Source organism: Haematobia irritans, chromosome 4 (assembly GCF_050003625.1).
Source record: "Haematobia irritans isolate KBUSLIRL chromosome 4, ASM5000362v1, whole genome shotgun sequence".
NCBI lineage: Eukaryota > Metazoa > Arthropoda > Insecta > Diptera > Muscidae > Haematobia > Haematobia irritans.
This window is the reverse complement of record NC_134400.1, coordinates 193,591,562-193,606,705: the sequence shown is the minus strand read 5'-3', so window position 1 is coordinate 193,606,705 and position 15,144 is coordinate 193,591,562. Positions and strand designations below refer to the sequence as shown.

Below are 15,144 nucleotides of genomic sequence, written 5' to 3'. Positions count from 1 at the left end.
CTTTCATCAATATCAATTTGAAATTTTCATCAATATCAATTTGAAATTTTCCATACAGTGGTGGTTATTAAAAATTTGGTCCGGCAAAACTTATGGTCATGTACTCAGAGAAAATGTCTAGGTCAGTGTCAATTTGGGTGAGTAGCCTCCCATTAGGATTTTTTTTTTTTTTTTTTTAATTTTAATACAAAACCAAGTCATTTTATTCGCAATTCAAGTAAATGTAATTTTTGTAACATACTTAATTTTCCAATTCGAAGAAATGAAGTAGTCACCAATCATTACACTATGCTTTTGAATATTTAATTTATGTAAAGGAAACGTGATTAACACCCTGTCCACTTGCAATGTAGACGAAATGAATGGTTTGTTTGTCTTTTTGAGTTTTGTGCTAAAAGAATTATGAAACTTTATGACAACATTAAATGGGTGAAAAAAAACATAATAATCGTGATTTCAGAAGCAAGATAAATTAAATGCGTTTTGCAAAGGGAAATTTACAAAGCAATGGGAAGTATACCTCTTCTGAATTTCAACAGAATTGGATTTATGTTAGTGTTCAAAATGGAAGGGGTTTTATAACTTAAACTAATATGTTATGAGTTTAATTTGTTTATATTGCAATTGCAATATCTTTGTCTTTAGTGAACCAATCTGGCACCGACTGTCCATCTGCTGACAATCGACTAATCCTCAATTTTTGTAATTAACCCATTGGATACGCTGGCAAAATATCTATGTCGACAATTACGCAGATCAATAATAAATCGTTCACATAATTTAAGTCCCATGCTTTTAATCATCTGAACATGATCTCAAAACTCGATTAATTTTAAACCAGACAAATTTTAATTACAGTCCTCTAACATGGTAGAGGTCATTGACGTCACGTTGCTTATGTGAAAATTTAGAAATTTATCAAAATGTTCATTTTAAAGTTTTTTTAATTTGATCTCTTCCCATCAAAACAGAATATAATTTTACAGAGTTCGTATTTCAAACATCCAGTGATTAATGGTAACAAATTTACATATGGTATTCTGCTAAAATCTTAATAAAACTTAAGGGCTTGGCCATGTGTGACTATGTCTAAATTGAATATTAAATGAATGTTTATCGATAGCGATGGGGATCGTCTTGATTTATGGTTGTTATACTGCTGTCCATTACATCTTGACATTTAAGACTTCGTTTTGCTACTTTGTTAATTTATTGTTTATTTCCGGATTCTTTCGTTGGTACAGAAAAAATTGTGTAACTCTTTAGGAAAGTGAGAATACACTGGCAAAAAAAAAACAATTTTTAAAAAATATTTTTTATATTAAGAATACGAATGCAATTTTTCTTAGTGAAGACATAAAGTTTTTTTTTTTTGACCAGAAGTTCATAAACTTTTCAATGTAGGCAATTTGTTATTAGTGTTAAGATATTCGACTTAAAAGTGGATATCTTTAAATAAAAGAAAATTTCATTAAACTGGAAGTATTCAAAATCTCAAACAAATAATTAAAATTTTTGAAATCGTCCTTAAATTCGATCATTTATTTTGTAATTTCACTATTAAACTGTGGTCGCTTTGAGTTGTCAGGGTTGCGTTTTGCCAACCGAAAGGGATCGTAAGTAATTCCACCTTAAGGCTTAGCTAAAATGGGTACTCTATTTAAATAAAATTTCGAGCGTAATTGAGGGTTTCAGTGGATGAATCAAGGAAACCTAAAATAAGTGCATTTACCTAGGTGACATTCCCTTACTGAGACTTTGGGATCATACATGTCCCCAACTGATCTATTGGTTCTATATGGGAATCCTTAGATTTCCAATATAGTACCGATTAATTTTCTACTCGGATCATTTAAATTCTTAATTGACGTAGTTAAAGAAACGTCAATTAAAAATTAATTGGATCAATCAATTTCGTCATTCAAAACAAAAAATATTTTCTGTGTACAATTTCCTTATTGAAGTGTTTGGACACACAGTAGATAACTTATGATTTAAAGTTCGCCTACATAGTTATTCTAGTCTGAAAATTCTCCTAACTTTTGGGCTTACAGTAGAGGTGTGCACGTGATTAATATTTTGCTCACGCACACTCACGACGGAAAAATCTTATTCACGCACACTCTCGCTCACCGAGCCTACAGTTCCCTTACTGCGGGAGGGTTTCCTTAATGCTGAATAAATTTCTGACCTACATTGTACCTATTAGGCTAATCGGGGATACAGTTTCCCTATAGCGCCCCTATGGGGACCATCGTGCCTACATTCGAATCTATGCTTTTTCCTACTAAGACCTTCGGATGCACAGTTTCGCTATTAAGATCTTCTACTACATAGATCTTATCTACATTTTCACCTATTGAGACATTGAGGTCTGCCGTTTCCCTACTGAGACTCGCGGGTGTACAGTTCGCCTACTAAAATTTTTGAGCCTACAATTTCCGAATGCCTCGGACTGTAAGATATGGGCTGTTCCGCGTTTAAATGTAGCCATTGAAGTCTACATTTCCCCTACTCAGACTTTCGAACTGACAGTATGCTTATTACGGTTGCCACAATTGGTAGAATTCTACAAAAAATTTTAGATTTTTTACTCTTTGGTAGATTGGTAGAATTCTTTATGTTTTGCTAGCTTTTGCAAAGAGGAGAAATAAACGTTAGAGAAAATTTTCTATAACATAGAATTAAACTTTTGACAAAATTTTCTATAGAAATAAACTATTGACACCGTTTTCTATAGAAATAAAATTTTGGCAATAAAATTGTATTTCTATAAAAACTTTTGTCAAAATTTTCTATGGAAAAAAGTTTTGAAAAAATATTCTATGGAAATAAATTTTAAACAAATTTTTCTATCGAAAACAAATTTTGACAAAATTTTCTATAGAAATAAAATTTTACCGAAAGTTTCTATAGAAATAAAATTTTGACAAAACTTTCTGTAGAAATAAAAGTTTGGCAATAAAATTTTCTTTCTACAGAAACTTTAGTCAACATTTTCTATGGAAATAAAGTTTTGACAAAATATTCTATGGAAATAAAATTTTTACAAATTTTTCTATGGAAAAAAAAATTTGACAAAATTTTCTATAGAAATAAAATCTTGACAAAAGTTTCTATAGAAATAAAATTTTGATAAAATTTTCTGTAGAAATAAAATTTTGATAAAATATTCTATATAAATAAAATTTTGACAACATTTTCTATAGAAATAAAATTTTGATAAAATTTTCTGTAGAAATAAAATTTTGACAAAAGTTTCTATAGAAATAAAATTTTGACAAAACTTTCTAGAAACTTTTGTCAAAATTTTCTATGGAAATAAAGTTTTGACAAAATATTCTACGGAAATAAAATTTTTACAAATTTTTCTATGGAAAAAAATGTTGACAACATTTTCTATAGAAATAAAATTTTGACACAAGTTACTATAGAAATAACTTTTTGATAAAATTTTCTATAGAAATAAAATTTTCACAAACTTTTCTATAGAAACAAACTTTTTATGATTTTTATCTCATAATCTCGGCTGTAGGTCTATAAATTAAACTCGAAATTGTTGGTTTCTAGTTTTTTATTTTCCGATATTTCGGTTGACTTCGTCAGACCGTTTTCAAGGCTACAAATTACAAAATTAAACAAAAGTTAATTACAAAATTCACAAATTAAAGTCAAACTATTGTCATTTACATTTTATCCGATGTCTTGTTACTTCGCTGTCTGGTTTTCTACTGGTGATCACTTTCTCCTGTGTTTTTGTATCGTATGTCGATATATTCTCGCGCAGTTCTCAATATCTTTTTTATAGTTTATTCTCTCGTTAGTGGGAGTGTTAATTATGTGTAACATTTCCAGAGTAAATCTTCGTCTGTAGTTGTTTTCCTTGCATAGGATTTCTACGTTATTAAAGTTAGGTTTGTGACCAGTCAATGTACAGTGGGCCGCAAGTGCTGTTTTTTGTTCCATTGGTTTGTCTGTTGTTTTTATATCCGATTTATGTGAAGACAATCTTGTTTTTAATTTTGTCATTGTCGTACCAATATATGCCTTTTGGCATAAGTTGGATTTGTCACCGTTGCATTTTATCTTATATACTACGTTGTGTTGGTCTTCATTCTTAATTTTTGTTTTTGTTTTACTAAATAATCCGTTGACAGTGTTTGTGGTTTTTAACGCGAGTTGATATTTTTCTTTATTGTATATGTCAGACTTGGACAGTCTCTCGGAGAAGTTTGGTATATATGTCACTGGTTTGTATATTTTTGAATCCTTTTTCTTGGTCAATTCTCGGTTGTTGTGTAGGTTGGCTTTTACTTTCGATAAGAGTTGATATATCGTTCGTTGTGGGAAATTGTTGTCTTGGAGAATTCGTTTAATTTTATTTTCATTTTCAGAATGAAATTCTGGATCACTAACATTAAATATCCTTCGTATGAAATTTGTCGCTGTATTGATTATTATACGTTTACTGTGCTTAGAGTAAAAATTGAGCAGTCTCCCAGAAGCCGTTGGTTTTTGGTACCAATTTAGTCTCAGTTGGTTTCCTTGTCTATGTATTATTACGTCAAGATATGGTAGTTTATTGTCCTGTTCTAATTCCTTTGTAAATTGAATTTGTCTATTAAATGAGTTTAAGGCCTTTAGTGTTTCGTCGACTTCTGATGCCTTTATGATTGCGAAGATGTCATCTACGTATTTTGTTAATATCGGTGGTTTAGTAATATTTTTAAATACTTCGTCTAAAAGTTCCTCCATAATAATGTCTGCTACAATTGGTGAAGCAGGGGAACCCATTGGCATACCTTTTAATTGCTCATAAATCTTGTCCTCAAATTTAAAATATCTGGTGTCCTTGATACAAAATGTAATTAAATCTATGAATAAATCCTTCGTCATGTTCGTATACTGCTCAATTATGGTCCATTTTCTTTCAATCGTCTGAATTGCTAGCTTTACCGGAATGCTTGGAAATAATGACACCACGTCAAAGGATATTAAAACTTCATCATCTTCAATCGTCATATTTTCCAATCTTGTCTTAAAATCCGCAGAGTCCTTAACATTATATTTAGAGTCAAGTGTTATATTTCTTAATATACCTACTATGTATTTACATAAATTGTACGATGGCGAGTCTATCGAAGAACAAATAGGTCTTAATGGTGTACTCTCCTTATGTATTTTTGGAAGTCCGTAAATCCTTGGAGCTACTGGGGTCCTGATTGTCAACTTGTTTTTCTCTTGTTCGGTAATAATATTGAGATTGTAAAGTTTTTCCACTAATTTGTTGTTCTTCGTTTGGAGTCTAGAGGTGGGATCAATTTTTATTCGTTTGTACGTACACATATCGTGTAATATTTCTTTCATCTTTAGATCATAGTCAATTTTATTCATTGCAACCGTTTTTCCCCCTTTGTCAGCACTAAGAATTAGAATGTCATCATTTTCCTTTAAATATTGTCGTGTCTGTACCACTGTGCTTGATATGTATTTATCTCTTAAGCTCATTTGCGATCTTCGTAAATGATCGTTTATCAATGTTGTCAATTTTGTTCTCGCCATCTCTTGTTCCTCTCTGCTCTCAATTGTCTGTACACAATCTTCTCCTTCGGCGATAACTTGTAATAGTGGAAAACTTTTATTGTTATGCGGGAGAGCATGTTTTGGACCCAGTGAGAGAATCCATTGCACTTCTCTCGGTATGTCTTTCTCTGTCTTATTCACAAACCAGTCGTTATGAGTTCTAATGTTAAGCTGTTTTTTGTGTTGTTGTTTAAGTACATCTAGCTTTTTAATGTGTGTTGTTTTGTTCTTGTGTGTCACGCTGTTGTACAGAGTGTTTTCACTCTCCAAGTACAGCGATAAATCTTGTTGTGATAAAAGCTGTGTCAGTTGAGTTTGCGCGGTTTGAATGTTTTGTCGATTTTCGTGTATTTGTTTGTGTTTATACTCTATTAGTAGTTTTAAGATTTTCATGTGAAAGTTATAGGTATACCTGTGTAATGTTCTCTCGATATTTGGCGGGATATTTTTGTTTTTGTGTGTTTTGAAAATGGTATATGTGTGTTTGGTTGCATTGTTAATGAAGTTTGGTATGATACCAGCTTTTTTGCATTTTATAAGAAATGTTATGGAACTTTTGAGATTTGCTGACTGCTTATGACTTTTGGAGTAATTTTTAGCGACTTTATATGTGTGAGCATTGTAATTATTCTTGATATTTGTGTAAATTGTCATGATTGGATGTTTTGATTCGGCGTGCCTTCCGGTTGTTTTATGTTTTTTGTTGATATTGTTGACCTTTTATTTTAATTTTTATGATTTTTATCTCATAATCTCGGCTGTAGGTCTATAAATTAAACTCGAAATTGTTGGTTTCTAGTTTTTTATTTTCCGATATTTCGGTTGACTTCGTCAGATAAACGATCATTTACGAAGATCGCAAATGAGCTTAAGAGATAAATACATATCAAGCACAGTGGTACAGACACGACAATATTTAAAGGAAAATGATGACATTCTAATTCTTAGTGCTGACAAAGGGGGAAAAACGGTTGCAATGAATAAAATTGACTATGATCTAAAGATGAAAGAAATATTACACGATATGTGTACGTACAAACGAATAAAAATTGATCCCACCTCTAGACTCCAAACGAAGAACAACAAATTAGTGGAAAAACTTTACAATCTCAATATTATTACCGAACAAGAGAAAAACAAGTTGACAATCAGGACCCCAGTAGCTCCAAGGATTTACGGACTTCCAAAAATACATAAGGAGAGTACACCATTAAGACCTATTTGTTCTTCGATAGACTCGCCATCGTACAATTTATGTAAATACATAGTAGGTATATTAAGAAATATAACACTTGACTCTAAATATAATGTTAAGGACTCTGCGGATTTTAAGACAAGATTGGAAAATATGACGATTGAAGATGATGAAGTTTTAATATCCTTTGACGTGGTGTCATTATTTCCAAGCATTCCGGTAAAGCTAGCAATTCAGACGATTGAAAGAAAATGGACCATAATTGAGCAGTATACGAACATGACGAAGGATTTATTCATAGATTTAATTACATTTTGTATCAAGGACACCAGATATTTTAAATTTGAGGACAAGATTTATGAGCAATTAAAAGGTATGCCAATGGGTTCCCCTGCTTCACCAATTGTAGCAGACATTATTATGGAGGAACTTTTAGACGAAGTATTTAAAAATATTACTAAACCACCGATATTAACAAAATACGTAGATGACATCTTCGCAATCATAAAGGCATCAGAAGTCGACGAAACACTAAAGGCCTTAAACTCATTTAATAGACAAATTCAATTTACAAAGGAATTAGAACAGGACAATAAACTACCATATCTTGACGTAATAATACATAGACAAGGAAACCAACTGAGACTAAATTGGTACCAAAAACCAACGGCTTCTGGGAGACTGCTCAATTTTTACTCTAAGCACAGTAAACGTATAATAATCAATACAGCGACAAATTTCATACGAAGGATATTTAATGTTAGTGATCCAGAATTTCATTCTGAAAATGAAAATAAAATTAAACGAATTCTCCAAGACAACAATTTCCCACAACGAACGATATATCAACTCTTATCGAAAGTAAAAGCCAACCTACACAACAACCGAGAATTGACCAAGAAAAAGGATTCAAAAATATACAAACCAGTGACATATATACCAAACTTCTCCGAGAGACTGTCCAAGTCTGACATATACAATAAAGAAAAATATCAACTCGCGTTAAAAACCACAAACACTGTCAACGGATTATTTAGTAAAACAAAAACAAAAATTAAGAATGAAGACCAACACAACGTAGTATATAAGATAAAATGCAACGGTGACAAATCCAACTTATGCCAAAAGGCATATATTGGTACGACAATGACAAAATTAAAAACAAGATTGTCTTCACATAAATCGGATATAAAAACAACAGACAAACCAATGGAACAAAAAACAGCACTTGCGGCCCACTGTACATTGACTGGTCACAAACCTAACTTTAATAACGTAGAAATCCTATGCAAGGAAAACAACTACAGACGAAGATTTACTCTGGAAATGTTACACATAATTAACACTCCCACTAACGAGAGAATAAACTATAAAAAAGATATTGAGAACTGCGCGAGAATATATCGACATACGATACAAAAACACAGGAGAAAGTGATCACCAGTAGAAAACCAGACAGCGAAGTAACAAGACATCGGATAAAATGTAAATGACAATAGTTTGACTTTAATTTGTGAATTTTGTAATTAACTTTTGTTTAATTTTGTAATTTGTAGCCTTGAAAACGGTCTGACGAAGTCAACCGAAATATCGGAAAATAAAAAACTAGAAACCAACAATTTCGAGTTTAATTTATAGACCTACAGCCGAGATTATGAGATAAAAATCATAAAAATTAAAATAAAAGGTCAACAATATCAACAAAAAACATAAAACAAACTTTTGATAAAATTTTCTATAGGAATAAACTTTTGACCAAATTTTCTATAAAAATAAAATTTTTACAAAATTTTCTATAGAAATAAAATTTTGACAAATAATTCTGTAGAAATAAAATTTTGACAAAAAATGCTATAGGAATAAACTTTTGACAAAATTTTCTATTGAAATAAAATTTTTACAAATTTTTCTGTAGAAATAAAATAATTGCGAAATTTTCTATAAAAATAAAATTTTGACAAAAATGTCTATAGAAATAAAATTTTGATAACATTTTCTATTGAAATAAAATTTTTACAAATTTTTCTGTAGAAATGAAATTATTGCGAAATTTTCTATAAAAATAAAATTTTGACAAAAATGTCTATAGAAATAAAATTTTGATAAAATTTTCTATAGAAATAAAATTTTGACAAAATTTTCTGTAGTAATGAAATTATGGCAAAATTTTCTATAGAAATAAAAATTTTGACAACAATTTCTATAGAAATAAAATTTTGATAAAAATTTCTATAGGAATAAACTTTTGACAAAATTTTCTATATAAAAATAACATTTTGACAAAATTTTCTATAAAAATAAAATTTTGACAAAAAATTCTATAGAAAGAAAATTTTGATAAAATTTTCGATAGGAATAAACTTTTGACAAAATTTTCTATTGCAATAAAATTTTGACAATGGAAATAAAATTTTGACAAAAGTTTCTATGGAAAAAAAATTCTTATAGAGATAAAATTTTGACAAACTTTTCTGTAGAAATAAAATTTTGATAAAATTGTCTATAGAAATAAAATATTGATAAAATTTTCTGTAGAAATAAAATTTTGACAAAAGTTTCTATAGAAATAAAATTTTGACAAAACTTTCTGTAGAAATAAAATTTTGGCAATAAAACTTTATTTCTACAGAAACTTTTGTCAAAATTTTCTATGGAAATAAAGTTTTGACAAAATATTCTATGGAAATAAAATTTTTACAAATGTTTCTATGGAAAAAAAATGTTGACAAAATTTTCTATAAAAATAAAATTTTGACACAAGTTTCTATAGAAATAAAATTTTTACTAAAGTTTCTATATAAAAATAAATAAAATTTTGACAAACTTTTCTGTAGAAATAAAATTTTTAATAAAATTTTCTATAGGAATAAACTTTTGACAAACTTTTCTGTAGAAATAAAATTTTGACAAAAGTTTCTATAGAAATAAAATTTTGATAAAGTTTTCTATAGAAATAAAACTTTGACAAAATTTTCTGTAGAAATTAAATTATGGCAAAATTTTCTATAGAAATAAAATGTTGACAAAATTTTCTATAAAAATTAAATTTTGACAAAATTTTCTGTAGAAATGAAATTATGGCAACATTTTCTATATAATAAAATTTTGATAAAATTTTATATAGGAATAAACTTTTGACAAAATTTTCTACAAAAATCAAATTTTGACAAAATTTTCTATAGAAATAAAATTTTGACAAAACATTTTATAGAAATAAAATGTTGATAAAATTTTCGATAGGAATAAACTTTTGACAAAATTTTCTATTGAAATAAAATTTTGACAAAATTTTTTTTGGAAATAAAATTTTGAGAAAAGTTTCTATAGAAATAAAATTTTGATAAAATTTCTTATAGAAATAAAATTTTGACAAACTTTTTTGTAGAAATAAAATTTTGATAAAATTTTCTATGGGAATAAACTTTTGACAAACTTTTCTGTAGAAAAAAAATTTTGACAAAAGTTTCTATAGAAATAAAATTGTGATAAAATTTTCTGTAGAACTAAAATTTTGACAATATTTTCTGTTTCTATAGAAATAAAGTTGTGGCAAAATTTTCTATAGAAATAAAATTTTGACAAAGATTTCTATAGAAATAAAATTTTGATAAGGTGTTCTATAGAAATAAAATTTTGACAAAAAATTCTATAGAAATAAAATTTTCTATAGGAATAAACTTTTGACAAAATTTTCTATTGAAATAAAATTTTGACAAATTTTTCTGTAGAAATGAAATTTTGACAAAAATGTCTATAGAAATAAAATTTTGTTGTTTTTTTTATCTCAGCTTAAAGCCATGCATTGACTAAACTACAAGTGTAGCTTAACCAACAGTGGAAAAGTATGCTTGTCAAATTTATTTGGGCAAAGCCCTATAGACTGCAAGATGGTTGGATGTACAGCTGTTTCGGAATTACCACATTCCTCATCAGCATCCTCTACTTGCAGCAAAACTATCAACCAATTATCAGAATAAATTCGGGTAATTCACTCAACCCATCGTGAACTACACTTGAACCTCCCGAAAAAGGGTTTGATAGTCGGCTACTGCCTAAACAAATTTGCCAGCATATCTCTTTTCCTTTGCCAAACTCAAATCATCGAGTTGAATGTATTTGGCTGGGTTTGTTTTTGAGCGTGCTTCCTCTATCTTCATTCGTTTTGTTTGTTATTGTTGGCTTCTCTTCAATCGTTATTGTTGTTTTTTTGTTTTTTGATCTCAGCTTAAAGCCATGCATTGACTAAACTACAAGTGTAGCTTAAACAACAGAGGAAATTTTGATAAAATTTTCTATAGAAATAAAATTTTGACAAAATGTTCTATAGAAATTTTGACAACAATTTCTATAGAAATAAAATTTTGATAACATTTTATATAGAAATAAAATTTTGACAAAATTTTCTATAAAAATAAAATATTGACAAAATGTTCTATAGGAATAAACTTTTGACAAAAATTTCTATAGAAATAAAATTTTGACAACAATTTCTATAGAAATAAAATTTTGATAACATTTTCTATAGAAATAAACTTTTGACAGAATTTTCTATCAAAATAAATTTTTGTCAAAATTTTCTATAAAAATAAAATTTTGACAAAATGTTCTATAGGAATAAACTTTTGACAAAAATTTCTATAGAAATAAAATTTTGACAAAAAATTCTATAGAAATAAACTTTTGACAGAATTTTCTATTGAAATAAAATTTTGACAAATTTTTCTGTAGAAATGAAATTATGGCGAAATTTTCTATAAAAATAAAATTTTGACAAAAATGTCTATTGAAATAAAATTGATAAAATTTTCTATAGAAATAAAATTTTGATAACATTTTCTATAAAAATAAAATTTTGACAAAATTTTCTATAAAAATAAAATTTTTGCAAAATTTTCTATTAAAATAAAATTTTGACAAAATTGTCTATAAAAATACAATTTTGAAAAAATGTTCTATAGGAATAAACTTTTGACAAAAATTTCTATAGAAATAAAATTTTGACAACAAAATCTATAGAAATAAAATTTTGATAAAATATTCTATAGAAATAAAATTTTTACAAATTTTTCTATAGAAATACAATTTTATAAAATTTTCTATTGATATAAAATTTTTACAAAATTTTCTATAGAAATAAAATTTTTAAAAAAATTTCTATAGAAATAAAATTTTTAAAAAATTTTCTATAGAAATAAAATTTTTAAAAAATTTTCTATAGAAATAAAATTTTTACAAAATTTTCTATAGAAACAAAATTTTGACAAAAAACATTGACAACATTTTCGATAGAAATAAATTTTTTGAAAAATAAGATTTTTTTGTTTAGTAGTTTATTGGTATGCAGGGCTACAGTTCCCCCTCTCTGACCATCGGAATTACAGTCTTTCTAATGAAACTGTTAAGCCTTTGGTAATCTTGCTGAGACATTGAAGCCTGCAATTCTCCAAACTGAAACAATTCGTTTCCCTTACTGAAACCTTCGCTTCTATAGCTACCCTACTGGGATCTTCGTGCCTACAATTCCACCACTGAGAGCTTTCGCTGCTAGTACTTTTAGGCCAACAATTTTCCAACTAAGATCATCTGGCGTACAGCTTTCCAAGAGAGAGCATCTTACATACATTTCACCTACTGCGCTTTTCGGATCTATCACTTAGTCTTCTGGGCCTATAGTTCCCCTGCTGACACCGTCGGGCTCACACTTTTCCCACTAAGCCTGTTGGGACCTTCATGCCCTCTGTTCTCAAAGCAGAGACTTAAAAGTATTTCATTCCCCTACTGCGATACTGTCCCCTGCTTAGATCTTCCTGCCCACATTTTCTCTATTAAGACCATATGGGTATGTAGTTTTTCCGCCGAAACTTTGGGGTCCTACTGAGACTTTCTCGCCCTCATTTCTCTGCAGAGTTGTTGAGGCCTACAGTTGTGCTTACAGTGTTGAGCCTTCCGCAGACTTGCTAAAACAATCATGGTTACGTTAGGTGGCAGCCCGATGTATCAGGCTCACTTAGACTATTCAGTCCATTGTGATACCACATTGGTGAACTTCTCTCTTATCACTGAGTGCTGCCCGATTCCATGTTAAGCTCAATGACAAGGGACCTCCTTTTTATAGCCGAGTCCGAACGGCGTTCCACATTGCAGTGAAACCACTTAGAGAAGCTTTGAAACCCTCAGAAATGTCACCAGCATTACTGAGGTGGGATAATCCACCGCTGAAAAACTTTTTGGTGTTCGGTCGAAGCAGGAATCGAACCCACGACCTTGTGTATGCAAGGCGGGCATGCTAACCATTGCACCACGGTGGCTCATGCCTGCAGTTCTACAAACTGAGACCATCGAAAGATGCGTTCCTCAACTGCGACCTCCTAGCCTAAATGGTTCTTTGGTCCTACTGTTTCCATAGAAGCCTAAATGGTTCTTTGGTCCTACTGTTTCCATAGAAAGACAATTTGGCTTACTGCTCTCCAAGTATGAACATCTTACCCACATTTCACCTACTAGCTATTGGGGTCTGCAGAGACTTCCGTTACCCTACTGAGAACCTAGAGCCTATAGTTCCCATACTAAAACCTTCACATCTATAGGTAGCCACCGTATTGCAATGATTACCAGCCCGCCTTGCATACACAAGATCGTATGTTCAAACCCAGTTTCGACAAAACACCTAAAAGTTTTTGAGCGTTGGATTAGCCCCTCTCAGGGATGCTGGTGATGTTTCTGAGTGTTTTAAAGCTTCTCTAAGTGGTTTCGTCGCAATGTGGAACGCCGTTCGCATTCGGTTATAAAAAGAAGGTCCCTTGTCATTAAGCTAAACACAGCGCTATTCAGTCCATTGTGATAGCACAGTGGTGAACTTCTCTCTCTTCATGCTTGTAGTTATCCAAACTGAAACCCTTGAGTCTAAAGGCCTTTCCAATGTGTTTTGCTTCGATTGCTCTTTCGGTGCCAATTGCTGTAATCTTCCCATTCAGTTAAACATCTGCCATTCATCTTCGAATGTGGCTTGTGCTAAAGGGTTACCTTCCCTCAATTAACAAATGAACGCCACATAATCGGAATTGTGTAACAGTCCATTTCGTACAATTGTCTTACTCTATGGTTTCGTCTTCACTTTTTTATGGTAATTTGTGCACGCATTTCTTGTATCTGCAATTGATTGAATAAATAAAGTCTCAATATAAACGGAAGCTATATAATATTCGAAAACACTTAAATAAAATTGCATTTCAAATTGAAAATTGAAAGAGCTATCATCACAATTGAAATCATCTCAAAGGGAAGTTACCATGATGACGGAAGTGGTAAGGCGATATAAAATTTGTTCTTCTGTTTTTTTTTTAACAATAGTAACCATCCCTTCTCCAATTCTTTTCAGTTATATAAGATTGCTATCCTCTTACTTGGATTACACACCATTCATGGTGGTTATGTGGGTCACCCTGTGGGATATAGCTTGGGTTATGCAGCTCACTCTTTTCCATTTGCCACACCAGCTCCTGTCAACTATGCACCATCAACATACACGGCTCCCCTAACACCGCTCAGTGTTAATACCTATGCCACGACATCACATCATACCTACACCTCAGCCGCTCCTGGACCTGTTCTAAAATATCATGAAGTGAATCCCTTCAAAACATACAGTTTGGGTCCAAGTATTACCAAATTTTCTGCTATTCCAAGTGCTCATAATTTCGTGCCAACATTTAATAGTGGCCCTCTGTCATATGAATTATCAGTGCCATCAGAATCTTTTGATGGATGGAATAGTGCTCCTGTTACAACGGTCAAATTTGCAGCACCTGTAGCAGCCGTGTCGGGAGGATTTGATGCTCCAAGAACTGTAGTTAAATTTGGTCGTCCAATAACCACCACAACAACTACCTATTCAACAGGTGGCGTAGCAGCTGGTGTTGCTGCACCTCCACCTCAGGCATATGCTGTACCCTTTTCTGGTCCTGTGGGCTGGTAAAAGTTTTACTTTACAAGGCGTTTCATGAAAACACTGGATTGGAATGTTTGAACTCAATGAAATATTCTTGGGACATTTTTGAATTTGTTGTTTTACAGTCCACTTGTTAGTGAAACAAATATTATGCAAATATAAATTATTATTATGTTTCTTTTAAAGGGTGATTCTTTTGAGGTTAGGATTTTCATGCATTAGTATTTGACAGATCACGTGGGATTTCAGACATGGTGTCAAAGAGAAAGATGCTCAGTATGCTTTGACATTTCATCATGAATAGACTTACGATCTGCCACAACGTCGAATTTTCAGTGAATGGGCCCTAGAAAAGTTGGCAGAAAATCCGCTTTTTTATCGACAAATTTTGTTCAGCGATGAGGCTCATTTCTGGTTG

At 30.7% G+C, this 15,144-nt stretch overlaps 3 protein-coding genes across 3 annotated transcripts; 2 read left to right on the top strand and 1 right to left on the bottom strand.

Annotated features, from left to right (window-relative positions):
• Positions 1 to 307: 307 nt before the first annotated feature.
• On the bottom strand, positions 308 to 6,237 carry LOC142235923 (uncharacterized). Its single transcript, XM_075307171.1, has 2 exons — positions 4,099 to 6,237; positions 308 to 391 (listed from the first exon to the last, which is right to left on the bottom strand). The coding sequence occupies exons 1-2, from the start codon at positions 6,235 to 6,237 to the stop codon at positions 308 to 310; spliced, it is 2,223 nt and encodes a 740-aa protein (XP_075163286.1).
• A 208-nt stretch (positions 6,238 to 6,445) lies between these two features.
• On the top strand, positions 6,446 to 12,759 carry LOC142235922 (uncharacterized). The gene is made up of 2 exons (XM_075307170.1): positions 6,446 to 7,855; positions 12,580 to 12,759. The coding sequence occupies exons 1-2, from the start codon at positions 6,446 to 6,448 to the stop codon at positions 12,757 to 12,759; spliced, it is 1,590 nt and encodes a 529-aa protein (XP_075163285.1).
• A 1,227-nt stretch (positions 12,760 to 13,986) lies between these two features.
• On the top strand, positions 13,987 to 14,822 carry LOC142236838 (uncharacterized). Its single transcript, XM_075308126.1, has 2 exons — positions 13,987 to 14,082; positions 14,157 to 14,822. Exons 1-2 carry the CDS (start codon positions 14,068 to 14,070, stop codon positions 14,751 to 14,753), a joined length of 612 nt encoding a protein of 203 aa, XP_075164241.1. The 5' UTR covers positions 13,987 to 14,067; the 3' UTR covers positions 14,754 to 14,822.
• The last annotated feature ends 322 nt before the right edge of the window (positions 14,823 to 15,144 follow it).